This window comes from Choloepus didactylus, chromosome 2 (genome assembly GCF_015220235.1).
Source record: "Choloepus didactylus isolate mChoDid1 chromosome 2, mChoDid1.pri, whole genome shotgun sequence".
In the NCBI taxonomy this organism is placed as follows: domain Eukaryota; kingdom Metazoa; phylum Chordata; class Mammalia; order Pilosa; family Megalonychidae; genus Choloepus; species Choloepus didactylus.
Window position 1 is genome coordinate 221,363,248 of NC_051308.1, and position 27,973 is coordinate 221,391,220.

The 27,973-nt window shown below is 38.3% G+C and overlaps 1 protein-coding gene across 1 annotated transcript in view; it reads left to right on the top strand.

Annotated features, from left to right (window-relative positions):
* The window catches only part of TAF12 (TATA-box binding protein associated factor 12), a 52,559-nt gene that overhangs the window by 19,098 nt on the left and 5,488 nt on the right, over positions 1-27,973 (top strand). The window contains exons 2-3 of the mRNA XM_037827982.1: positions 21,068-21,319; positions 23,088-23,165. Of these exons, the coding sequence (XP_037683910.1) occupies positions 21,152-21,319; positions 23,088-23,165 (246 nt within the window). The 5' untranslated portion in view covers positions 21,068-21,151. The remainder of the gene's footprint in view (positions 1-21,067; positions 21,320-23,087; positions 23,166-27,973) is intronic.

Here is a 27,973-nt window from a genome sequence, read left to right on the forward strand (position 1 = left end):
CCCCCCTTTATAAAACCCAATCCATTTCTGGTATTTTGCATAATGACAGTGTTAGCAAACCAGAACACCTTCCAAATAAATTTGATAACTAGCTTTTCCAAGTCTCCAAAGTCGGTTGTTGGAATTTTGATTGGAATTACGTTGAATCTGTAGATCATTTTGGGTAGGATTGACATCTTAATGCTGTTTACCTTCCTATCCATGAACACAGAATATCTTTCCATGTCTTTAGATCCCCTTTTCTTTCTTTTAGTAAAGTTATATAACTTTCTGTGTAGAGGTCTTTTACATCCTTGGTTAAGTTTATTCAAGGGTACTTGATTTTATTTAATTGCTGTTCGGAATGGAATCTTTTTCTTGAATGTCCCTTCAGTTAGGTCATTTCTACTATATAGGAACATTACTGACTTATATGCATTAGTCTTGTATCCCACCACTTTGCTGAATTTATTTATTAGCTCAAGTAGCTGTGTTGTCAATTTCTCAGGGTTTTCCAAATATAAGATCATATCATCTGCAAATAGTGACAGTTTTACTTCTTCCTTTCCAATTTGGATGCCTTTTATTTTTTTGTCTAGCTGGATTGCTCTGGCTAGAATTTATAGCACAATGTTGAATAACAGTGGTAACAGCAGGCATCTTTGTCTCATTCCTGATATTAGGGGGAAGGCTTTCAGTCTTTCACCATTGAGTACTATGCTGGCTGTGGGTTTTAATATATGCCCTTTATCATATTGAGGAAGTTTCCTTCAATTCCTACCTTTTGAAGTGTTTTTATCAAAAAAGGATGCTGGATTTTGTCAAATGCTTTTTCAGCATCTATTGAGATGATCATTTGATTTTTCCCTTTTGATTTATTAATGTGTTGTATTTCATTGATTGATTTTCTTATGTTGAACCACCCTTGCATACCTGGGATGAATCCCCCTTGGTCGTGGTGTATGATTTTTTTTAATGTGTCCTTGGATTCAGTTTGCAAGTATTTTGTTGAGAATTTTTACCTCTGTATTCATTAAGGAGCTTTGCCTGTAGTATTCCTTTCTTGTAGCATCTTTATCTGGTTTTGTTATTTGAGTGATGTTGGCTTCATAAAATGAGTTAGGTAACATTCCATTTTCTTCTGTTTTTTGAAAGAGTTTAAGTAGGATTGGTGTCAGTTCTTTTTGGAAAGTTTGGTAGAATTTCCCTATAAAGCCATCTGGCCCTGGGCTTTTATTTGTAGGAAGCTTTTTGATGACTGATTGGATCTCTTTGCTCATGATTGGTTTGTTGAGATCTTCTGTTTCTTCTCTGGTCAGTCTAGGTAGTTCATGTGTTTCCAGGAAATTATCCGTTTCCTCTATATTATCTACTTTGTTGGTGCACAGTTGTTAATAGTATCCTCTTATGATTTTTTAAATTTCTTCAGGATCCATAGTAAAGTCCTCCCTCTCATTTATTATTTTGTATATTTGGGTCTTCTCTCTTTTTTACTTTGTCAGTCTAGCTAAGGGTTTGTCAATCTTGTTGATCTTCTCAGAGAACCAACTTCTGGTTTTATTTGTTCTCTATTGTTTTTTTGTTCTCCATATCATTTATTTCTGCTTTAATCCTTGTTATTTCTTTCCTTCTACTTGCTTTGGGATTAGTTTGCTGATCATTTTCAAGTTTCTTCAGTTGTTCCATTAGTTCTTTGATTTTAGCTCTTTCTTCCTTTTTAATGTATGCACTTAGAGCTATTAATTTCCCCCTCATTACCACCTTTGCAGCATCCCATAAATTTTGATATGTTGTGTTCTCATTTTCATTCATCTCTAGATATTTAGCAATTTCTTCTTTGACCCACTGATTGTTTAGGTGTTGTTTAACCTCCAGATATTTGTGAATATTCTATGTCTTTAATGGTTATTGACTTCTAGTTGCATTCCATTGTGGTCAGACAATGTGCCTTGAATAATTTCAGTCTTTTTAGATATATAGAGACTTTTTTATGGCCCAGCATATGATCTATTCTGGAGAAAGTTCCATGAGCACTAGAGAAGAATGTATATCCTGGCAATTTGGGATATAATACTCTATATATGTCTGGTAAGTCTAATTCGTTTGTCACATTGTTTATGTTCTCAGTTTCCTTATTGGTCCTCTGTCTGGTTGATCTATCTATAGGAGTGAGTGATATATTGAAGTCTCCCACAATTATTGTGGAAACATCTATTGTTTCCTTCAGTTTTGCCAATGTTTGTCTCATGTACTTTGGAGCACCTTGACTGGGTGCATAAACATTTATGGTTGTTATTTCTTCTTGGTGAACTGTCTCTATTATTAGAATATAGAGTCCTTCTTTGTCTCTTATGACATCCTTGCATTTAAAGTGTATTTTATGTGAAATTAGTATTGCTACACCTGGTTTCTTTTGGTTGTAGTTTAAATGGAATATTTTTTTCCATCCTTTCCCTTTCAATTTCTTTATGTCACTGGGTCTAAGATGAGCCTCTTGTAAACAACACATTCATAGTTCATATTTTTTAGTCTATTCTGCCAATCTGTGTCTTTTGATTGGGGAGTTTAATCCATTCACATTCAATGTTATTACTGTGAAGGCAGTACTTGAATCAGCCATCTTATCCTTTGGTTTTTATTTGTCAGATGTATTTTCCCCCTCTCTTTATTTCCTTCAAGTTCCCCTTATTAAGACTCTTCAGTTCTGTGCCCTTCTCCAGAACTCTCTCTCCTTTCTTTTTTGCTCAGCTTGTAGAGCTCCCTTTATTATTTCTTATAGGGGAGGTTTCTTGTTAACAAATTCTTTCAGTATTTGTTTGTTTGTGAAAATTTTAAGCTCTCCCTCAATTTTGAAGGAGAGCTTTGCTGGATAAGGAATTCTTGGCTGGCAATTTTTCTCTTTCAGAATTTTAAATATGTGATACCACTGCCTTCTTGCCCTCATGGTGCCCACTTGAGTAGTCAGTACTTAGTCTTCTGTTGTTTCCCTTGTATGTGGTGAATCGCTTCTCTCTTGCTGCTTTCAGAACTTTCTCATTCTCTTCACCCTTTGGTAATCTGATCAGAATATGTCTCAGAGTGGGTTTATTTGGATTTATTCTATTTGGAGTTCATTGGACATCTTTGATTTGCGTATTTATATCATATAGAAGGGTTGGGAAGTTTTCCCCAACAATATCTTCATATATTCTTCCTAGCCTTTTACTCTTTTGTCTTCCCCTTCTGGGACACCAGTGTTTCTTATATTTGTGTGCTTCATGTTGTCCATCATTTACCTGAGATCCATTTCAAATTTTTTCATTTTTTTACCTTCATTCTTTTGTGCTTTCACTCTCCATCACCTATCCTCATGTTTGCTAATTTGTTCCTCTGTCTCTTCAAATCTGGTGTTATGTGTCTCAAGAATATTTTTAATTTTATCAACAGTGTGTTTTATTTCCATAAGATCTGCTATTTTTAAATTTACTCTTGCAAATTCTTTATGCTCTTCTAGGGTCTACTTCATGTATCCTGAGCAATGATACTGATGTATGTTTGTACTTCTTTGATTAATTGCTCCAAGTTCTGTGTCTCCTCTGGTTTTTTAATTTGTACGTTTAGATCATCCATATTTTCTGGTTTCTTCATGTGCTTTATAATTTTCTATTGTTTTTGGCTTTTTGGCATTTGTTTATCTTGATAAGGTTCTTTTAGGATATCCAGAATTATTTGAACATTTATCTATAATTTGACAGAGCTACGGCTTGGTGCAGTGCACTTTCCCTGACCTACCAGAAGATGGCACTCCTGAGCCACCTCTTACCCTGAAGCCAGTTATCACCAACTTTGTCAATGCACTGAGTAGGGGTCCAAACCATGTGAAAGTCCAATCGGTGCACCAATTTTCTATGTGCTCTGGGGACTGCCAGCCCTGTGGGTGGAGGTGTGCCCTGTGCAATTTGTTAGGGAGTCTGCTCCAGGACCCAGTGGTCCCGGCCATTCCCAGGGCTGCTGGTGGAGTACTTTGGGGCTGCAGAGCTACAAATCTCACCTTCCAGCTCAGATACCCCACAGTCCCCCTCTGCCGTGTACCCACGAATCCCTTGGATTGGGGGAGGGCTCCTGGCACTTCTGTGAGGCACCCTGGCCTCTAGGCTGTGCACACCACAGACTTCCATAGAGGAAGAGTGGATGTCGTCACAAGACCACCAAATCCCAAATTCCCTCAAGGAAGCTCTCGTCTGTGGGGTGGTAAAGGATTGTCTCCCAGCCAGCTGCAAAGATGGCTGCACGGGGCGTGGAGAGCTCCCTCCTTCCACAATCATCTGCCTGCTCCAATGGCCAGTCTTTGGCACAAGGGCTCTTGGCGAGTCTATGAAGGGTTATCACCCACCCCAGGAACTGAGGAGGGTGCCCAAGGCATGGAAGGCTACTCCCCTCTGCACCATCAGCCAGCTTCAGCCACCCATTCCCCAGTAGCATTCCGGCCAAACACTCACCCCTCTTAAACGCCACCTCTCAGTTTCTCAAAGTACAAACTTATTATGGGTATAGAAGTTCCTGCGCAGCCAGTAGAAACCTGGAACTGCTGTTCTGGAGCACTTTCTGTCCTTTATTTAGTGTTTGTTGTGGAGAAGACTTTTACTCTATCTCTCCTAATCTGCCACACACCATAAAATCTATCCAAAGTACACAATCAGTGGCTCACAGTATCATTGTATAGTTGTGTAGTCATCACCAAAATCAGTTTTCAAGCATTTGCATTTCTCTGTAGCTTAGAGCTTCTTTCCTTTCTAGATAAGGCACCATTTGAATGATGGACTCCCATTTTATGCAGCTGGGATTTTGATGTTTGGTTTTTCCATTTCTATGAAGAAGGCTATTGGAATTTTAATTGGGATTACATTGAGTTTATAAATCGTTTTTGGTAGTATTGACATCTTAACTGTATTTAGTTTTCCAATCCATAAACACAGAACGTCTTTCCATTTATTTATGTCTTCTTTAATTTCTTTCAGCAATGTTTTACTGTTTTCCATGTACAAGTCCTTTATCCTTCGTTAAATTTATTCTTAGGTATTTGATCTTTTAGTTGCTCTCTCACTGTGATTTTCATTGGCATTCCTCTTATGACTAATGATGTCAAACATCTTTTCATGTGTTTATTGGCCATTTGTATATCTTCTTTGGAGAAATGTCTATTCATGTCCTTTGCCCATTTTTTAATTGGGTTGTTTGTCTTTTTGTTGGTGAGTTGGAAGAACTCTTTTTATATTGTGGAATTAGACCCTGATCAGATATATTATTTGCAAATATTTTCTCTCATTCTGTGGGTTGTTTTGTCATTCTCTTGATTGTGTCCTTTGATGCACAAAAAGTTTTTAATTTTGATTAAGTCCAATTTATTTTTTCTTTTGTTGCTTGTACTTTTTATTTATGAACATAAATTTTCATTTGTCTGGGATAGATGTCTGGGAGTGCAATGCTGGGCCATATGGTAGTTGCATGTTTTGATTTTTTTCTTTTAAATTGACTTTATTGAGATATAATTTTTGTACAGTAACATGCACACATTTACCTTGATGAGTTTTGACAAACGTTTGCAGTTATAAGCATCACCCCTCTCAAGATAAAAGATTGTTTGCATCACCCCAGAAGTTTCCCTCTAATTGTGCGGTCCATCTCTGCCCTGTTCTATCACTAGAGATTAGTTTTACCTTAATAGATGTTCGTATTAATGCAGTCATATGGTATGTAGTCTTTTTTTTTTTTTTAATCATCATTTTATTGAGATATATTCACATACCACGCAGTCATACAAAACAAATTGTACTTTCGATTGTTTACAGTACCATTACATAGTTGTACATTCATCACCTAAATCAATCCCTGACACCTTCATTAGCACACACACAAAAATAACAAGAATAATAATTAGAGTGAAAAAGAGCAATTGAAGTAAAAAAGAACACTGGGTACCTTTGTCTGTTTGTTTGCTTCCCCTACTTTTCTACACATCCATCCATAAACTAGACAAAGTGGAGTTTGGTCCTTATGGCATTCCCAATCCCACTGTCACCCCTCATAAGCTACATTTTTATACAACTGTCTTCGAGATTCATGGGTTCTGGGTTGTAGTTTAATAGTTTCAGGTATCCACCACCAGCTACCCCAATTCTTTAGAACCTAAAAAAGGTTGTCTAAAGTGTGCGTAAGAGTGCCCACCAGAGTGATCTTTCGGCTCGTTTTGGAATCTCTCTGCCACTGAAGCTTATTTCATTTCCTTTCACATCCCCCTTTTGGTCAAGAAGATGTTCTCCATCCCACGATGCCGGGTCTACATTCCTCCCCGGGAGTCATATTCCACGTTGCCAGGGAGATTCACTTCCCTGGGTGTCTGATCCCACGTAGGGGGGAGGGCAGTGATTTCACCTTTCAAGTTGGCTTAGCCAGAGAGAGAGGGCCACATCTGAGCAACAAAGAGGCATTCAGGAGGAGACTCTTAGGCACAAATACAGGGAGGCCTAGCCTCTCCTTTGCAGCAACCGTCTTCCCAAGGGTAAAACTTATGGTAGAGGGCTCAACCCATCAAACCACCAGTCCCCTATGTCTGTGGTCATGTTAGCAACCATGGAGGTGGGGTAGGCGAATACCCCTGCATTCTCCACAGGCTCCTCAAGGGGGCACTACATCTTTTTTTTTTTTTTTTTTTTTTTCCTTGTTTGTCTTTTTTCTTTTTTTTTTTTTTTTAACTTTCCCTTCTTTTTTCAAATCAACTGTATGAAAAAAAAAGTTACAAAGAAAACAAACATACAATAAAAGAACATTTCAAAGAGACCATAGCAAGGGAGTAAGAAAAAGACAACTAACCTAAGATAACTGCTTAACTTCCAACATGTTCCTACTTTACCCCAAGAAAGTTACATACTATAGCAACATTTCAGTGAACTTGTTCCTACTACACCCATCAGAAATTAACAGACCATAGTCATTTCTGGGCATCCCCAGAACGTTAAATAGCTTATCTGTTCTTCTTGGATTATTGTTCCCCCTTCCTTAATTGCTCTCTACTGCTAGTTCCCCTACATTCTACATTATAAACCATTTGTTTTACATTTTTCAAAGTTCACATTAGTGGTAGCATATAATATTTCTCTTTTTGTGCCTGGCTTATTTCGCTCAGCATTATGTCTTCAAGGTTCATCCATGTTGTCATATGTTTCACCAGATCGTTCCTTCTTACTGCCGCGTAGTATTCCATCGTGTGTATATACCACATTTTATTTATCCACTCATCTGTTGATGGACATTTGGGTTGTTTCCATCTCTTGGCAATTGTGAATAATGCTACTATGAACATTGGCGTGCAGATATCTGTTCGTGTCACTGCTTTCCGATCTTCCGGGTATATCCCGAGAAGTGCAATCGCTGGATCGAATGGTAGCTCTATCTCTAGTTTTCTAAGGAACTGCCAGACTGACTTCCAGAGTGGCTGAACCATTATACAGTCCCACCAACAATGAATAAGAGTTCCAATTTCTCCACATCCCCTCCAGCATTTGTAGTTTCCTGTTTGTTTAATGGCAGCCATTCTAACCGGTGTTAGATGGTATCTCATTGTGGTCTTAATTTGCATCTCTCTAATAGCTAGTGAAGCTGAACATTTTTTCATGTGTTTCTTGGCCATTTGTATTTCCTCTTCAGAGAACTGTCTTTTCATATCTTTTGCCCATTTTATAATTGGGCTGTCTGTACTATTGTCATTGAGTTGTAGGATTTCTTTGTATATGCAAGATATCAGTCTTTTGTCAGATACATGGTTTCCAAAAATTTTTTCCCATTGAGTTGGCTGCCTCTTTACCTTTTTGAGAAATTCCTTTGAGGTGCAGAAACTTCTAAGCTTGAGGAGTTCCCATTTATCTATTTTCTCTTTTGTTGCTTGTGCTTTGGGTGTAAAGTCTAGGAAGTGGCCTCCTAATACAAGGTCTTGAAGATGTTTTCCTACATTATCTTCTAGGAGTTTAATGGTACTTTCTTTTATATTGAGATCTTTGGTCCATTTTGAGTTAATTTTTGTGTAGGGGGTGAGGTAGGGGTCCTCTTTCATTCTTTTGGATATGGATATCCAACTCTCCCAGCCCCATTTGTTGAAAAGACCATTATGGCTCAGTTCGGTGACTTTGGGGGCCTTATCAAAGATCAGTCGGCCATAGATCTGAGGGTCTATCTCTGAATTCTCAATTCGATTCCATTGATCTATATGTCTATCTTTGTGCCAGTACCATGCTGTTTTGGCAACTGTGGCTTTATAATAAGCTTCAAAGTCAGGGAGTGTAAGTCCTCCCACTTCGTTTTTCTTTTTTAAAGTGTCTTTAGCAATTCGAGGCATCTTCCCTTTCCAAATAAATTTGATAACTAGCTTTTCCAAGTCTGCAAAGTAGGTTGTTGGAATTTTGATTGGGATTGCATTGAATCTGTAGATGAGTTTGGGTAGAATTGACATCTTAATGACATTTAGCCTTCCTATCCATGAACATGGAATATTTTTCCATCTTTTAAGGTCCCCTTCTATTTCTTTTAGTAGAGTTATGTAGTTTTCTTTGTATAGGTCTTTTACATCTTTGGTTAAGTTTATTCCTAGGTACTTGATTTTTTTAGTTGCTATTGAAAATGGTATCTTTTTCTTGAGTGTCTCTTCAGTTTGTTCATTTCTAGCATATAGAAACATTACTGACTTATGTGCATTAACCTTGTATCCCGCTACTTTGCTAAATTTGTTTATTAGCTCTAGTAGGTGTATCGTTGATTTCTCAGGGTTTTCTAGATATAAGATCATATCATCTGCAAACAATGACAGTTTTACTTCTTCTTTTCCAATTTGGATGCCTTTTATTTCTTTGTCTTGCCGGATTGCCCTGGCTAGCACTTCCAGCACAATGTTGAATAACAGTGGTGACAGCGGGCATCCTTGTCTTGTTCCTGATCTTAGAGGGAAGGCTTTCAGTCTCTCACCATTGAGTACTATGCTGGCTGTGGGTTTTTCATATATGCTCTTTATCATGTTGAGGAAGTTTCCTTCAATTCCTACCTTTTGAAGTGTTTTTATCAAAAAGGGATGTTGGATTTTGTCAAATGCTTTTTCAGCATCTATTGAGATGATCAATTGATTTTTCCCTTTCGAGTTTTTAATGTGTTGTAATACATTGATTGTTTTTCTTATGTTGAACCATCCTTGCATGCCTGGAATGAACCCCACTTGGTCATGGTGTATGATTTTTTTAATGTGTCTTTGGATTCGATTTGCAAGTATTTTGTTGAGGATTTTTGCATCTATATTCATTAGGGAGATTGGCCGGTAGTTTTCCTTTTTTGTAGCATCTTTGCCTGGTTTTGGTATTAGATTGATGTTAGCTTCATAAAATGAGTTAGGTAGTGTTCCATTTTTTTCAATGTTTTGAAAGAGTTTGAGTAAGATTGGTGTCAGTTCTTTCTGGAAAGTTTGGTAGAATTCCCCTGTGAAGCCATCTGGCCCTGGGCATTTATTTGTGGGAAGATTTTTGATGACTGATTGGATCTCTTTGCTTGTGATGGGTTGGTTGAGGTCTTCTATTTCTTCTCTGGTCAGTCTAGGTTGTTCATATGTTTCCAGGAAATTGTCCATTTCTTCTACATTATCCAGTTTGTTGCCATATAGTTGTTCATAATATTCTCTTATAATTTTTTTAATTTCTTCAGGATCTGCAGTTATGTCACCTTTTTCATTCATTATTTTGTTTATATGGGTCTTCTCTCTTTTTGATTTTGTCAGTCTAGCTAGGGGCTTGTCAATCTTGTTGATCTTCTCAAAGAACCAACTTTTGGTGATATTTATCCTTTCTATTGTTTTTTTGTTCTCTATGTCATTTATTTCTGCTTTAATCCTTGTTATTTCTTTTCTTGTACTTGGTTTAGGATTGGTTTGCTGTTCATTTTCTAGCTTCTTCAGTTGATCCATTAGTTCTTTGATTTTGGCTCTTTCTTCCTTTTTAATATATGCGTTTAGTGCTATAAATTTCCCCCTTAGCACTGCTTTTGCTGCATCCCATAGGTTTTGGTATGTTGTGTTCTCATTTTCATTCGTCTCTATATATTTAGCAATTTCTCTTGCTATTTCTTCTTTAACCCACTGATTGTTTAGGAGTGTGTTGTTTAACCTCCAGGTATTTGTGAATTTTCTAATTCTCTGATGGTTATTGACTTCTAATTGTATTCCATTGTGGTCAGAGAATGTGCTTTGAATAATTTCAATCTTTTTAAATTTATTGAGGCTTGTTTTATGTCCCAGCATATGATCTATTCTGGAGAAAGTTCCGTGAGCACTAGAAAAGTATGTGTATCCTGTTGATTTGGGATGTAATGTCCTGTAGATGTCTGTTAAATCTAATTCATTTATCAGATTGTTTAGGTTTTCAATTTCCTTATTGGTCTTCTGTCTGGTTGATCTATCTATAGGAGAGAGTGATGTGTTGAAGTCTCCCACAATTATTGTGGAAACATCAATTGCTTACTTTAGTTTTGCCAATGTTTCTCTCATGTATTTTGTGGCACCTTGATTGGGTGCATAGACATTTACAATTGTTATTTCTTCTTGCTGAATTGCCCCTTTTATTAGTATGTAGTGGCCTTCTTTGTCTCTCAAAACATCCCTGCATTTGAAGTCTATTTTATCTGAGATTAATATTGCTACACCTGCTTTCTTTTGGCTGTAGCTTGCATGAAATATTTTTTTCCATCCTTTCACTTTCAGTTTCTTTGTGTCCCTGTGTCTAAGATGAGTCTCTTGTATGCAACATATTGATGGTTCATTTTTTTTGATCCATTCTGCGAATCTATATCTTTTAATTGGGGAGTTTAATCCATTTACATTCAACGTTAAAACTGTGAAGGCATTTCTTGAATCGGCCATCTTATCCTTTGGATTATGTTTGCCATATTTTTCCCTCTCTCTATTAATATCCTTTATTGTACCCATACCGAATCTCTTTAGTACTGAACCTTTCTCCAAGTCTCTCTGTCCTGTCTTTGTTTCTCTGTCTGTAGGGCTCCCTTGAGTATCTCCAGTAGGGCAGGTCTCTTGTTAGCAAATTCTCTCAGCATTTCTTTGTCTGTGAAAAATTTAAGCTCTCCCTCAAATTTGAAGGAGAGCTTTGCTGGATAAAGTATTCTTGGCTGGAAATTCCTCTCACTCAGAATTTTAAATATATCGTGCCACTGCCTTCTTGCCTCCATGGTGGCTGCTGAGTAGTCACTACTTAGTCTTATGCTGTTTCCTTTGTATGTGGTGAATTGCTTTTCTCTTGCTGCTTTCAGAACTTGCTCCTTCTCTTCTATGTTTGACAGTGTGATCAGTATATGTCTCGGAGTGGGTTTTTTTGGATTTATTCTATTTGGAGTTCGCTGAGCATTTATGATTTGTGTATTGATGTTGTTTAGAAGATTTGGGAAGTTTTCCCCAACAATTTCTTTGAATACTCTTCCTAGACCTTTACCCTTTTCTTCCCCTTCTGGGACACCAATGAGTCTTATATTCGGACGTTTCATATTATCTATCATATCCCTGAGGTCCATTTCGAGTTTTTCAATTTTTTTCCCCATTCTTTCTTTTATGTTTTCATTTTCCATTCTGTCATCTTCCAGGTCACTGATTCGTTGTTCAACTTCCTCTAGTCTTGTACTATGAGTGTCCAGAATCTTTTTAATTTGGTCAACAGTTTCTTTAATTTCCATAAGATCATCCATTTTTTTATTTAGTCTTGCAATGTCTTCTTTATGCTCTTCTAGGGTCTTCTTGATTTCCTTCATATCCCGTACTAGGGTCTCATTGTTCATCTTTAGTTCTTTGAGTAGTTGCTCTAGGTGTGTCTCTTCTGGTCTTTTGATTTGGGTGCTTGGGCTTGAGTTATCCATATCGTCTGGTTTTTTCATATGCTTTATAATTTTCTGTTGTTTTTGGCCTCGTGGCATTTGCTGACCTTGATAGGGTTCTTTTAGGGTTTGTAGACCAGTTGAAGTCCTTATCTCTAATTTATCAGATCTACAGCTTCGTGGAGTACACTTTCTCTAACTAACCAGCAGGTGGCGTCCACAAGCCACCTGTTCTCCACAAGCCAGATCTCCCCTGCTTAGCCTTTTTGGTGAGTGGGGGAGTGAGTCTTGTGGGGCCCAATTGGTGTCCCAAGCTTGCGTGTGTAGTTGGTGTTGCCTGCCCTGTATGTGGGGCGTGTTTCTGGGCAGTCGGGGAGGGGGGGTGGCCCTAACAATCAAATCTCCCTGATGATCCTAGAGTTTTAAAGCTACTGCAATAGTCTAATCCTTCAGTTCAGTCCTGCCACAGTTTGTCTCTGCCACTGACCCACAAGTCTTTGGTATTGGCGTATGGCTCCTGAGACTTGCAAGTGGGCCCCTCTTCCAGGCTGTGCACCCCGGGTCCTCTGTTGAGGGATGACTGTGCTATGTCGCAGGTGAGTGCCGTCCCCCCAGGGCAGTTCTGGGCTGCTGGGCTGTGTTGGGAGGCTCCCAGTCTGCTCAAATGATGGCTGAATGGGGCTCTGTTAATTCACACTGCTCCCCCTTCCCAGCTCTGGGACATTCAGCTGAGGTTGCAGGGAAGGCTAATGTCTACGCCCAGTTTTGTGGTGTGTGCCTGTTATTTGAAGCACTTCCGTCACACTGGGTTGTCTGGGGCAGCTCTGGGCTATGGGGCTGGCGATGGGCAGGAGTGTTTCCTGTCCACCAGGATGGTGGCTGTGAGCGGACACCCCCCTTTTCTTGGGAAGTTGTGTTGTTTAGTGAATTTTCTCAGCCACTGGATTATTGCCTTTTGTCTCAGAGCTCTCTTAGTTCTGCTCTTGACTTGACGTGCCCAAATTTCAATTCTTTGAAGCTTTCTGTATTGAGCTTCTTAGAGTAATTGTTTTAGAAAAAGCAAAAAGGATTTAAAAAAAAAAAAAAAAAAAAAAAAAAACGGCCCTCCTCAGAGATCTAATGGGTTATTGAAATGCTAATAGACAAAGCAACCAGGGCCATTAAGGAAAAGTGCCCAGGGCAGAGAGATCAGCCTTGCTTCGGGATTTGCATATGCGCCTCAAGGCCTGATCTCCGCCCTTCCCCTTTCTGTGTTCACCAGAACTCCAAAAGTCCTCTGCTTTTATTTTGGAGTTTTTCGTGTTGTTTTTTTTCTATGCCTGTCTCCTCTCTGCTGGGCTGGCTGCTCTCAGAGTCTCTGGTGTCTGGCCTCAGTCTATCTATGGTTGGAGTTTGAATCAGTAGAATGAGTTTCCGGTAAGAGCAGCCACTGCAATTCTCCCTTCTCCTTCCTGGAGCTGACAGCCCCTCCTCCCCCGGGACTGAGCCTGGCAGGGAGGGGCGCGGGTCCCCTGGCCGCAAAAACTTACAGATTTCGCTGATCTCAGCAGTTCCACGTTTTCATGAGTGTTGTATGAAGTATGCCCAAAGACAGATTGCTCTGTGGTGTCCAGTCCACGCAGTTCCTGGCTTTTTACCTACTTTCCTGGAGGAGTAACTAAAACATACAGCTCACCAGTCTGCCATCTTGCCCCGCCTCCCGGTATGTAGTCTTTTAAGACTGGCTTCTTCTCATGTAAATTTTTTGGGATTAACTCATTATTGTTTTGTGTATCAGTAGTTTGTACTTTTCTTTTTGATATAAACTTTATTTTTTAGATTTAAAGAAAAATTGTGAAGACAGTACAGAGAGGTACTGCTAAGTTTTGAGAATACTTTATTCTAAGTACTAGTCCTTTGTTGGATATGTAATTTGTAAATGTTTTCTCTTAGTCTGTAGTTTGTCTTTTCATCCTTTTCACATGGGCTTTCACAGAGGAAAGATTTTAAAATTTTAATGAGGGCCAATTTATCATTTTTTCTTTTATGGATTGTGCTTTTAAATTTTTTTTATTTTAAAATATGTTCAAACTTACTGGATAATTTCAAATAATAGTGCAAATCCCTTACAGAGAACTCCAACAAATACCTACTCCACCCACACCCCAGACCCACCAACTTTAACCCTTTGGCACATTTGCCTTATTTTTCGGTCTATTCATCTATCTTTTCATCTGCTGATCAGTAGATGAACAGATGAACCGTCTATCAATTAATGTTCTGAACATTGAGTGTAGGTTGTATACATCATGTTTCTTGAACACTTAACACTGCTATGTACATTTCCTAAGAACAAGGACATTCACCAGTGTAACCACCAAGTGTAATCAAGCTCAAGCAATTTAACATTCCAAGCTCTGTTCTGAGCCAGAGAGGGGGCTGGGAAAGGGCCAGCCATGGTGCTACAAGATTCTACTGCTCTTAAGAAACCATATTCTTGATTTGGTTATATTGCATCTATATAGGTTGGAAGTCTGATACAAGTCTCACTGGGCTAAAACCAATATGTAGGCATGTCTGTGTTTCTTTCTGGAAGCTCAAGGAGAGAATCTTTTCCCTTGATTTTTGTGGCTTATAGGGGCTGCCCATATTCCTTGTCTCATACCTGCCTTAATCTATCTTCAAAGTCAACAATATGGCATCTCTCTGACCACTCTTCCATATACACATATACCTCTTTCTCTTGTTTCCCTTTTTCATTTTTTTTTAAACAATAAGGAAATTTCATTCCATCTGTAATCAGAAGTTCCAAAGTAGGGTAGCTCCAAGGTTGGTTAATTCAGCGGCTCAACAATTTTGCTAAGGACCCAGGTTCTTTCCACTCTTCTCCTGCCGTCCTCATGTTTGTTTGTTTATTCCAAAGTTAGCTCTACTTTCCCCTAGGTCACAAGATGGCTGACAGTATTTCAGGTATCACCTGTAGAAACAACATGGAGCAAAAGAAGTCTTTTCTTCCTGTGTGTCTTTTTATAAGAACAAGGAAACATTTTCCAGAAATATCCTGACAGACTCCCTTACGTCTCATTGGACAAAATATTTAGCCAGAAGAGGGAACTTTTGGGTGTGATGGTTATGTTTATTATTCTGATTGTAGTGATGGTCTACACTCTGTTGCTGCAGTCCTTTAACTGTTTTCTGGAGCTTTGAGAAAGGTGTTTCTGCCAGTTCTTGTATATGCAGTGTTAACTTAATTATCTGCTTTTGGGGGATTTGATTTATTCTTAATTGTGGTTGTTCAAAGTTCCTGCAGCAGGGACAGAGCCCTGAAGCATCTCACCCTGCTGTGCTGATTAAGTCAGGACCAGGATTGTGCTTTGGTTGTTTGCCCAGTCCTAGATCCCAAAGAATTTCTGTTTTTTTCTTTTCTCTAAAAGTTTTATTGTTTTATGTTTTACATTTAAGTGTGTGATCCATTTTTTAAAATTAAGTTTTATTGAAATATGTTCACATACCATATAATCATCCATGGTGTACAATCAACTGTTCACAGCATCATCATATAGTTAATGCATTCATCACCCCAATCCATTTTTGAACATTTTCCTTACATCAGAAAGAATCAGAATAAGAATAAAAAATAAAAGTAAAAAGAACACCCAAATCATCCCTCCCATCCCACCCTATTTTCATTTAGTTTCTGTCCCCATTTTTTCTACTCGCTGTGGTCTATTTTGAATGATTATTTTGTATAGGATGTGAGATTTAGGTTTGTGAATTTTGTTTTTTAGATCTTGTATATTTTTTCTAGTTTATGATTTCATGTTTAAAATTTAAGTATTTGTTCCCTCTGGAATGAGAGGTATATAGGAAGAGAAGAAGGTATACATCCCTTCCATTCCAGACAGATAAAATATTTACATTTTAAATGTGATAATAGATATCTTCCAGATGTGATCAGTCATACATCACCATTTATTTGATTATCTTTTCCCATTATATATGCAGTGTTAACTTAATTACCTACTTTTAGGAGATCTGATTTATTCTTAATTGTGGTATAATTTACATACAATAAAAAGTGCATGGATCTTAAATGTTCAGTGTAATCTGTTTGACAATGTATAAACCCATGTAATCACCACTCAGTCATGTTATAGTGTCTTAAATCCAACCATATAAAGGAACAGTCTAGGAAATTTAGGGTAGTGTCAGTCCGGTGATGGATGTCTGGTTATCATCTGAATTTTTCTTTTTTTTTTGAATTTTATTTTGAAATAAATTCAGACTTACAGGAACAATTGCAAAAACAATACAAACCCCATACACAGAACTCCAGCATACCCCAACCCCCCTCCACCAATACCCCAGATCCACCAACTTTAACATCCTGTCACTCTACCATTTCTTTCTTTCCCTCCCTCCCTATCATCCATCATCTGTTGTTCTGTCTTCTGAACATATGAGAGCAAGCTGCACACATCCTTGAACAAACACTATAATTCACATATACATTTGTCATGAAAGAACATTCATTTATGCAGTCACGTTAGGCGCAGCTAAGAAGTTCGAGAAATTCAACATTGATACAAAGCTTACATACTATATTTCATTTTTTTCTTATGTCCCAACTGTGTCCCTTTGAGCCTCCTCTCCTCCATCCTCAGATCCCATCCAGGATCATCCTTGGCATTTAATTGTCATTATCTATTTAGACTGTCTTTATTTTTTTTTTTCATTTGTGGAAACATATATACAGCATAAATCTTCCCCTTCCAACCCCTCCCAAGCATTCCATTAGTGGGATTAGTGGGATTAATCACATTCACCATCCATTACTAGAAATTTCCCCTCACCTCAAACAGAAACCGTATACTCATTTCTTATTAACTCCCCAATACCCCTTCCCCCACTTCTCGTAACCCATACTCCACTTTTCATCTCTATGATCATATTCTCTGATACTTTCTTTTTGTTTACCGTGGGGCTTAAATTTAACATCTTAAATCTATAACAATCTTGTTTTCTTTGATACCAACTTAACTTCAATAGGACACATAAACTATGTTCCTGTACTCCTCCCTTCCCCCACCATTATGTAGATCTTGTCAAAAATTACATGTTTTATATTGAGTCCAGAACCACTGATTTATCATTACACTTTATGTCTTTTAGATCCTGTAGAAGTAAATAGTGGAGTTACAAATCTAAAATACAGTAGTGTTGGTATTTATATTTACCATGAGATCTTTACTGGAAATCCTTATTTCTTCATGTGGTTTCAGTCAGTTGTTTAGTGTCCCTTTCTTTCAGCCTACACAATTCCCTTTAGCATTTCTTATAGGACTGATCTACTGGTGATGAAGTCCCTCAGCTTTTGATTATCTGGGAATGTTTTCATCTCCTCCTCATTTTTAATCTCCAGGTGTTTGTGAATTTTCTAAGTCTCTGATGGTTATTGACTTCTATTTGTATTCCATTGTGATCAGAGAATGTGGCTTGAATAAATTCAATTTTTTAAAATTTACTGAGGCTTGTTTTATGTCCCAGCATATGGTCTATTCTGGAGAAAGTTCCGTGATCACTAGAGAAGAATGTGTATCCTGGTGATTTGGGGTGTAATATTCTATATGTGTCTGTTAAATTTCTCTCTCTCTCTCTTTTCTTTGTTTCTTTGTCAATAGGGCTCTCTTTAGTATCTGATGTAGGGCAGATCTTTTATTAGCAAAATCTCTCAACATTTGTTTGTCTGTGAAAAATTTAAGCTCTCCCTCAAATTTGAAGGAGAGTTTTGCTGGACAAAGTATTCTTGGTTGGAAATTTTTCTCTCGCAGAATTTTAAATATGTCATGCCACTGCCTTCTCACCTCCATGGTGGCCGCTGAGTAGTCACTACTTAGTCTTGTATTGTTTCCTTTGTATGTGGTGAATTGCTTTTCTCTTGCTGCCTTCAGAACTTGCTCCTTCTCTTCAGTATTTGACAGTCTGATCAGAATGTCTTGGAGTGTGTTTATTTGTATTTATTCTATTTGGAGTTCACTGGGCATTTATGCTTTGTGTATTTATATTGTGTAGAAGGTTTGGGACGTTTTCCCCAATAATTTCTTTGCATACTCTTTCTAGACCTTTACCCTTCTCTTCCCCTTCTGGGACACCAATGAGTCTTAAATTTGGACTTTTTATTTTATCTGTCATATCCCTGAGATCCATTTTGATTTTTCCGATTTTTTCTCCATTCTTTCTTTTGTTCTTTCATTTTCCATTCTGTTTCTTGAGGTTGCTGAGTCATTGTTCAGCTTCCTCTAGTCTTGTACCATGAGTATCCAGACTCTTTTTAATTTGGTCAACAGTTTCTTTTATTTCCATAAGATCATCTCTTTTTTTATTTACTCTTGCAGTTTCTTCTTTATGCTCTTCTAGGGTCTTCTTCATGTCCTTTATATCCTGTGCCATGCTCTTCTTCATGTCCTTTATATCCTGTGCAGTGCTTTCATTGTTTGTCTTGAGTTCTTTGATTAATTGGGCCAAGTACTGTGTGTCTTCTAATCTTCTGATTTGAGTGTTTGGGTTTGGGTTATCTATATCATCTAGTTTTTTATCATATACTTTAAGATTTTCTGTTGTTTTTGGCCTCTTGGCATTTGCTTTTACTTGATAGGGTTCTTTTAGGATATGAAGGATTATTAAACACCAGTCTCTAATTTGTCAGATCTACAGCTTGGTGGTGTACACTTTCTCTAACTAACCAGCAGATAGCATCCGCAAGTCACCTATTCCCCTCAAGTCAGTTCTCCCCAACTTTGTCTTTGTGGTGTGTGGGGGTCTGATTCTTATGGGGTTCAATTGGTGCACCAAGTTTGGGTGTGTTGTTGGTGCTGTCCGCCCGGAATGTGGGGCGTGTGTCTGAGCGGTTAGGGAAGCCAGGCAGCTTTAATAATCAAACCTCCTGGTGTTCCTGGAGATTTAAGGCTATTTCAAGAGCCTAAACCTTCAGACCAGTCTCGCCACAGATTGTCCCTGCAGCTGACCCACAAGTCCTTGGTATTGGCATATGGTCCCTGGGATTTCCGAGTGGGTCCCTCTTCCCAGCTGTGCCCTTCTTAGGGCCTCTGATAAGGGATGGCTGTGCTACATCACAAGTGTGCGCCGTTCCTCAAGGGAAGTTCTGGGCCGCCAGGCTGTGCAGGGGCGTTCCCAGCCTGCTGTAAGGATGGCTGAATGGGGCCTGTTAATTTCCCCCTTTTCGCACAGCTCTGCCTTCCCAGCTCCTGGGCAGTTAGCTGTGGGTGCACTAAAGGCTATTATCCACGCCCAATACTGTGACGTGTGCTCATGTTGTTGGAAACACTTTCTGTCACACTGGGTCCCTTGGTGTGTCTCTGGGCTGTGGTGCCTGCACCAGGCAGGAGCGGTCCCAGCCCGCTGTGAAGATTGCTGCAAGGGGTGTGGCTTTTTTCCCCTTTTGGCTATCCTCTATCTTCCTCGCTCCGAGACAATTAGCAGCGGTGTACAAAAGGCTATCATCCACGCCAGATATTGAGGCGTTCGCCCAGCCCGTTCCTGCTGCGCTTCACTGTTTGGTTCTCGCTGCCGTATCTGCAGCCGCTTCTGGGTTTTTTTTAAAAAGAACTAGTTTGCCTCCAAACACCAACCCATGGTTTCCCCACACCTCAGCGTGGCCACCAGACATTCAGCTGGCTCACTCACTCGTTTCTGAATGCAGACTCCTGGTTTCACCAAGTGCATGTCCCTATGGATTTAGCAGTCCTTGTCCAGGTGGTGCATCGTTGGAACTGGTGTTCTGGGTCACTTTCTGGCTTTTATCTAGTATTTTTCATGGAGGTGTTTTTTTGCCCTGTCTCACCTAGCTGCCATCTTAGGTTCTCTGGATTTTTCTTTTAATAGGAAGAAATAGCTCAGCCAGAATTATTGAAGTTTTGAGAAGAATTTTGAAGAAAGAGGGCATGGGCCATACATGATTTTAAAAAACCAAGTGATCCTAATACTGTGCTGTCACCCTCAGCTGGCTCTTTGCCAACAAGTCATCTCCATTTCCCTTGGTCATTTAAACAATATATGTTTAGTTGGTTTTATTGAGAATAATCCAGGAGGTGATTTCTCATATTAGAAAGTTAGTGGGTTGGGGAAGATTAGCAATAGGGGCAAGGGTAGAACAGGTACGCACTCAGGTTGCTAAGTTTTACCAAGTTCAGAAAGCTGTTGCTATGATTCTGCAGATTCAAATTCCACAGTTTTTCCCAATGAAATATTTCATATGCTGCTAGTTTATCCAATAGAACATTGATTTTATAGGCAGGTAGTCTGTATGTACTGTATTTTCCCTGGGTCCTTGGTCTGTTAAGTTGTGCCAGTCTGTGCATCTGAAATGGTTCCATAGAAAGAGTAGTGCTTGATGCCAGTTGTTCATTTACAGGGAGCTTTTGAAAATGGCTGCCTCTCATTTCACCGGGCTCACAGCCGTTGCTGATGTAATTAAAGATCTAGACACTCAGATAGCTGTAAGTAAGTTTCTTGAGGCCACTGTGGGCAGAATTTGGTGAATGTGCATCTGATTTTGACAACACCAGACCTGAGGTCCACAGAGTCAACCTCATGGTTCTAAGATTTAGGAATCCCAGCTGCTTCAGGCTGAGGACTCTGCACCTACTTACATACTGCTAACACTCTGAGAACAATTGTTCTTATTGATAAAGAAGAGCTTGCTTTTTAACAGTAGCTTATATTGTGTTTATTGGGCATAGCCCTGACATAGACTTAAGCATGTTTTGAAATGCCAAAATAAACTAATCTGTTTCATGAAGCTTTGTGACTGGGTTTTAAGTATGTGACCGTGCCATGATTTCTGTGGATTTAACATTATTTGATGCTCAAAAATAATGCATGTAGTTTTTAACCAAGTATTCTGTTTCTACTAAGTCCTCAAAAATGTCTTGCTTCTAGTTTATTTTTATACACAAGATTCCTCATTTCATTTTGCTTTCTTCCTGATTTTAATTTTGTGAACTATTTCATTTTGCTTTTGGAAAAGAGATGGTTTCTAAATATCAGGTGAGAGCAATGAACAGTCACTCCCTCCAATTTTAGGTGGTCATCATCCCATATACACCAAAGACTTCTCAGAGTCTGAAAGACCTCATCTAATTTTACTTTCAAAACTCATCCTTTATTACAGTCTTCTGGAGCTAATTTTCATGTTTTCCTTTTACAGTTGATTGGCCTTGGTCCTCACAGCTCCAAAAGGAAACAGGATCTTGATAAGCTCTATGAGCTGAAATCCAAAGCTCGACAGATTATGAACCAGTTTGGCCCCTCAGCCCTAATCAACCTTTCCAATTTCTCATCCATAAAACCGGAACCAGCCAGCACTCCTCCACAAGGCTCCATGGCCAATAGCACTACAGTAGTAAAGATACCAGGCACTCCTGGGACAGGAGGTCGTCTCAGCCCTGAAAACAATCAGGTATCATCCTCTTTTTGCTCTCTGTAGGCACCTCATACCTGCTATTTGAACCTGTAATGCTTTGAAAGATGTCCATTTCAGATGTTACCTCTTCCTCTTAGCTAAAAAAGGTCTTTTCCTTTCTCTGGACTTCTAAAGTTCTTTATTGAATTATCAGGTACAACATTTATCAGTTTTTACTATATATAGTATATGTTTCTGCATATGTATCTGTATATATTTAGACATTCATATACACAAACACAACACCTTGCCCATGACAGGTTTTATATATATATTTATATTTATATATATTATATTTGCTATGTAATTGTTAAATAAAATAATAAATGGATTCATTATTCCTATAATAAAAGTACTCTTGAGTTCGGTCTTTCCTTCTTCTTATTCCTGCAACTGCTGCCATTATTAATGTACTGCAAAGATTCTATAATCAGTCCCCCTCTTTTTACATAGAATCCTGATTCTGCCCTTCAGAGCCACAAGCAATAAGTATAATCCCTTGATTTGAACCTTTTAGGCTGGGTAGAATGGGATGAAGAGACAACATTTCAAGGGAATGGGAAGAGGGAATAACAAAGACAAATGGGGCAGGGTTAGGCAGATAGTCAAGAAACCAACCTATGTTGAGTGTAGAATCTTTTGAAAAAGAGCAGGAGATAAAATTGTGTGGGTAGGATTACATCAGGATATAGTGGGCCTATACTAGTAAGTTTATATTGGCACTTTTAGTCAGTAGACATTCATTGCAAATATCTAATAGGGTAATAAGAGTAACATAATACAAGTTGTGTGTTTTAGGAGGATTAACTTTCAGTAAGGGGTCAAGAAGGGTAGGAGAGGTGGAAGACTGGTAGGAAGACTGAATCTCAGACATTTGCAGTAAATCAAGGTATGTGGCAAAAGCTTGATTTAGGTAATTATGGTAGGATGAAGAATGGATAAATCTGAGACCCCAACAACTACTTATTTTTTAATTAGTTTGTTTTTTCCTTATTTCTAAAGTTATATAAGAATACAGAAACTTTAGAAATACAAGAGAGAATAAATAGCTCATAATTCTACCACCATCGCCCAAAAAATAATAATTGCCAGCATTTTAGTGTAGGTCTTGATCATTTTAATGGCATATATGTGCAGTATCACATTTCTTTTATGAAAGAGGGATTGTAGTTGTATGCAGTTAAACAGATATTTAGTGTTACAGAGATGAACACGTGTTCCCTGCTCTCAGGGAGTTTACAGCCTATTAAGTGAGAGACAGGCAAGTTTATATATATGCACAATGACAAAAGGGTGCACAGAGTACAGTAGAGGCCAAAAGAGGAAGTGGTCATTTTTCTCTGGGTGGGCTAGGAAAGGCATAAGAAAGGAGATACTGTGAGCAGAGCAGATATCAGAAGAAGAGGGGAAGAACATGTCCAGAGACAACAGAGGCATGGTACAATTTGTGGTGGTCAGAGAATTGCAAATTGTTTATTGTTGGAGAAAAGATGAGGTACAGTGAGAGAAAGAGACAAGGCTGAAATAAATTGCCTGACAGCTGGACACTGGCATCTCTTCCAAACTGCTGTTTCTTCCTGTCTCCAGCCTACTTCTGTCTTGAGAGTGTAACCTTGTAGCAATACCACCAGATTGGCCAGATTGTAAACTCTTTGGAGAATAGAAACTGAACCCAACAATTTGACAGCTTTACTTCGTTATACAGTAATTAATTGTTTTGTTTCCTTAATACTTGGCTGAAAAATCTTCTCCTGGTTAACTTTAGGTATTGACCAAGAAGAAATTGCAGGACTTAGTAAGAGAAGTGGATCCTAATGAGCAGTTGGATGAAGATGTGGAGGAGGTAAGCTGGGGTTGGGTACCTCAGAGACTGTGTCCCTGAGAGCTAGAATAGCATAGTGGTGAAGAGCCCAGACTTCAGAGACAGACAAATCTGAATTTGAATCTTAGCACCTCCATTTAGTATCTGTGGCAGTAGACAAGTCACTTAAGCTCTCTGAGCCTCAGCTTCTGCCTTACCTATAAGGTTGTTGAGAGGAATTATGGGATAATTAATTTATACAGATTACCTAGGAGAATGACTGCTACTTTTGCCTGTCAAAAAAGGCACAGTCTGCTGCTCATAGGCGGTCACTGTAAAATATTTTAGCTGTTTCTATGGTATTCCTCCATATTTCTAAATAATACACTTAAACAGAAGTTCTATGATTCATTACTTTCATAATAGTCTGTTGACTTCCTATTATAGTACTTGAGAATTTTGTTATATCACACATACTTTTCCCCCATTTTTCCAATATATTTTGTCATAATTTTTTGATAACTCAGAAGTCAGTATTTACATTATTCTGGCTATATGAATATTATTCACCACCAAGCCATGTCATGTCTGTGATTACCTTTCCTTTCTTTTACAACTTATTTTCTTGATATTAATAATTGACTTTTTATTTACCTTTTTTGTAGGTTTTTTTTTTTCCTGCATGCTCTATCATATCTGTTATATATCTATCAAAATTGTTTTTCAAATGGAAAACTAATCTTTTGATTTATTTTATTTTGTTTTTCCTGGAGTTTTCACTCTCAGAAACTTACATCCTCTTCCGGTGTGATTAATTTTTAGGCCACTTGCACAGAATCCTCCTGAGTCTTCCTTTTGCTGTTTTCTTGTGTTTGATCTCTTGTTTCTTAGATTCCATGTCATTTTTTTTTAGGTTACTCCCATTTGTTGTTGTTGTTGTTGTTAGAGCATTTTTCTGTTGCTAAGAAAGGGTATGTGAGAGGTAAATTTCTAAAAATATCTATATTCTAACCTTATGCTTAATTTTTAGTTTGAGTTTAGAATTCTGCTTTGGAAATCATTTTTCCTTATAGTTGCTAAGGCTTTGCTCCATTGTCATCCAAAATCTTCTGTTAAGAAATCTTAAGCTAATCAGATCCCAATCCTTTTAGGATCCTATCTTCCCTGTTCTGAGTTTTCATATAATGAGCTTTAGTGTTGGTCTTTATTCATTCATTGTGCTGAGTTCTTGGAGGTTGCTTGCTTTTATTCTAGAGGCTTGTGCCTCAGTTCTGGGGTGATTTTGTGCATTAAGGTTTTTTGTTTGTTACTTGATGGGTTTTTTGGACTTTTCAGAGAAATATTTAATAACAGGGAAAGAAAAGACAGTTTACAAGCCAGTATAACCCCATGGTTGTTTCCATTTTTCAAGCAGAGGGAAAGTATTTGCTCTTTATGTGTTGTTTTTTTTTTCTTTGTAACAGCTTTATTGAGATATAATTCACATATCATAAAGTTCATCCATTTAAATATAATTCATTGGTTTTTAGTATATTCAGAGAGTTGTGCAACCATCACCACAATCAATTTTAGAACATTTTCATCACCACAAAAAGAAACCCCAGAACCATTAGCAGTCACCAACCAATTTCCCCTCAAGTACCTCTGCACTAGGCAAGCATGAATCTATTTTCTATCTATAGATTAGGCTATTCTGGATATTTCATATAAATGGAATCATATAATACGTGGTCTTTTATGACTGACTTGTTTCAGTTAGCATGTTTTCAAAGTTCATCTATGTTTTAGCATGTATTGATATTTCATTAATTTTATGACTAAAGAATATTCCATTTTATGGGCATACCACAATTTTTGTTTATCCCTTTATTGGTTGATGGACATTTGTGTTGTTTCTATTTTTTGGCTATTATGAATAATGTTGCTGTGAACATCCATGTACAAGACTTTGTGTGGACATATCTTTTCATTTGTCTTGGGAATATAACTAGGCATGGGATTGCTGGATCATATGGTAACTCCATGTTTAATCTTTTGAAGAACTGCAGTTTTACATTCCCACCAGCAATGTACAAGGAGTTCGAATTCTTATATTTGTTTTTTGATCATTTCTTCTCCAGTTTTTTGTTTGTTTGTTTGTTTTTAATTTTTACTGTGGTAACATATACACAACATAAAATTTCCCATTTTAACAACTTTCAAGTGGTTAAATTTCTATATTAATTACATTCACAATATTGTGCTACAATCACTACCATCCATTACCAAAACTTTCTGTCACTCCAAACAGAAACTCTGTACCCATTAGCATTAATTCCCCATTCCTTACCCTTTAGTCCTCATCCCACCCCCACCCCTGGTCTATTCCACTATCTTTGCTCTTTCTTTCTGGAATTACTATGCATTGGATATTAGATCTTCTGAAGTGATCTCTTAGGAATTTTGGTCTTTTTTCTCCCTGTGCTCCCCCCCCCTTTTTTTTTTGGTCTCTTTGTAATTGTTCGTTCTACCCTCTGGGGACTTTTTCTGAGCTTATCTTCTAAACCATTTAACTTTTTTTGGATGTTAAATTTTTACTTTCCAAGAGCTTTTTTTGTTAACTGATTGGTCCTATATTTTCCCAAGCCATTTTGTTTTTATTTAATGGTTATAATATTTTCTCTTCTCTCTCTCTGAGGCTATTAATTACATTTTTTGACATTTTCTTCTTTTCCATCCATTGTCTTTGTTCCCGCTGATTTCCTTTTTCTTTTTTTCCTTTGGTTTTTTAAATTTTCTTTTTAGTGTTGGAAACTTTCTTCAAATGTCTGGTGATACTGGCTATCCATTCTTAAAGAGTGAACCACTAAAAAGCCGATTTGAAGCAGGACTTATTGATTGATGGGATACGCCCAGTGGTTTACTGGTAAATGTTTAACAACCAGATCTTTGGGGGAAAAGGCTCTGATTTTTAGCATTTCCTGATTTCTGTGGTGTAAAAGTCTGGCTGTGGCCTATTTTAAGCTACCAACATGAACATCACTGAATGCAAAATTGGGAAGATGTGCACACTAGCTTTTTTCCCCCCCTCTGGGGATAAAAGTCTTTCTTTATTCAACAAAGTTACCTCATTCAGTAACAAAAGAACTGGAGGTAACAGTTCCCCCAAAGGTCTAGAGCAGTGTCTACCCTTGGCAGCAGGAAACAGGGCCCGCTGACATAGCTACAGGTTGGGGCCCCTGCTTGCTGCTTAGAAGCCGTAGTTGGGGTTCTTCCAAAGAATAACAAAACCTTCCAGAATGGGTATGCCAGAAAGAAAATCCTCAGTGGCCAATTCTGCCCTCTCCCCATGGATCATAATGGGGGGATACTGGGGTCATGTGTGTCTGGAACCCTGTGATGGTCTTAGGCTTACCAGCCTGGCCTACCACATCCATAATTGGCTTTTATCAGCTGGTTTCAGCTGGCTCCAGCACACCACTAGTTTCACTTCAGAACAATTTGTTCACAAGCCAACCTTCATATTAGGGGATTCTGTAAATGTCAGTATCTGTAAGTCTTTTCTCTGGAGTCGTTCAGTATATCTAGAAGAAAATCCTCCAGTTTCCTATCTGGGGGAATTTATCCCTAGCTTCTAACATTCCGGAAGGAAGGCAGGAGAAAGGGCCTATGTTTCTCTCCTCCCTCTGCTGTGTCTCACAGGTTCTAAACCAGAGCCACTCCTATTCAGTTTCCCTAAGAAATAAATTTGTTGTGTTCTGGGTTGGGTATGTTTGGAGAGAAGTCACCTGGCTGCTTTCAGAGTGTGGGGGTGGAGGGGACTACTATGCATAAAAACGTGTCAGTTCTCCCTGGTTTTAGATCCATGCCTCAGCCCAAACTTCTGTGATAAATGGCACCTACAAATCCTGAATCACTTGGGGGTTTCAAAGGGCAAACCTCTTAAGTGTTTCCTCTACAAGCACTTATGTTGTCCTTCTGTCTGCTAGTTCAGTTCCCACTCTTCCTCTGTCTTTTCTTTAGCAAAAATTTACTTTAAAGCTTGTTAATATCACTTGTCCATTAAGGTTTTTTCTCTTGTTTTTATTATCTTTGTGGATTTATGTGTCTTCTCCCCCCCACCCCCACTATTATTATTTTAATGGGTTTAAGGAGGGAGAGGAGGTCATTTTTGGATTTGATCTGCCATATTGAATCAGAAAGCTTTCCTTTACATGGTATCCATTTGGTTCCCGTAGGAAAGATGGCAGTGAGTTAATGATCTAGCAGAGAAGGGATGTCTGCATTTGTGGTTGTAATTTTTGTTTGATTTTGTTGGGTAGCAGAGGAGGCCATGGGAAATATATTGACTTATCAGAATTTCACATTGTTTCATGTACCTCTTTAGCTTCAGAATTCTGATCTTGTTCTTCATATAGCCTGGGAATAGCTGATAGTAAAGTGGAAAGAACCTAGGATTTGGACTTGGAGCCCTCAAGGTGGAATCATGGTTCTACTGTTTGCTGGTTATATGGCAATGAGTTAGTTATGCTCCTTAAGTCTTAGCATCTTCCTCTATAGAATGAGGATAACATCTATGCCCCATTTTTTTCACAGGATTATTATAATGACTAAATGAGATAATGAAAGTGTCTTAAGAATGAGGAATTATAATGATTCACTTTTGTTTTCCCACATGATTCAGAAGAAAATGTGGGGAGTAGGGATTGGGCAGTTGATCCCTCATGGATAGGAAGTACAGAAAGTGCATCCTCAGAATGGTGTCATTTGCACGGAACTGGCTAATGGGTTGATGTATCTCTATCGTCCTCATTCCTTCTCCCTACCTTATCCCAAATGCTGATTCCAGGCCATCTAATAGAAAGCCTGAC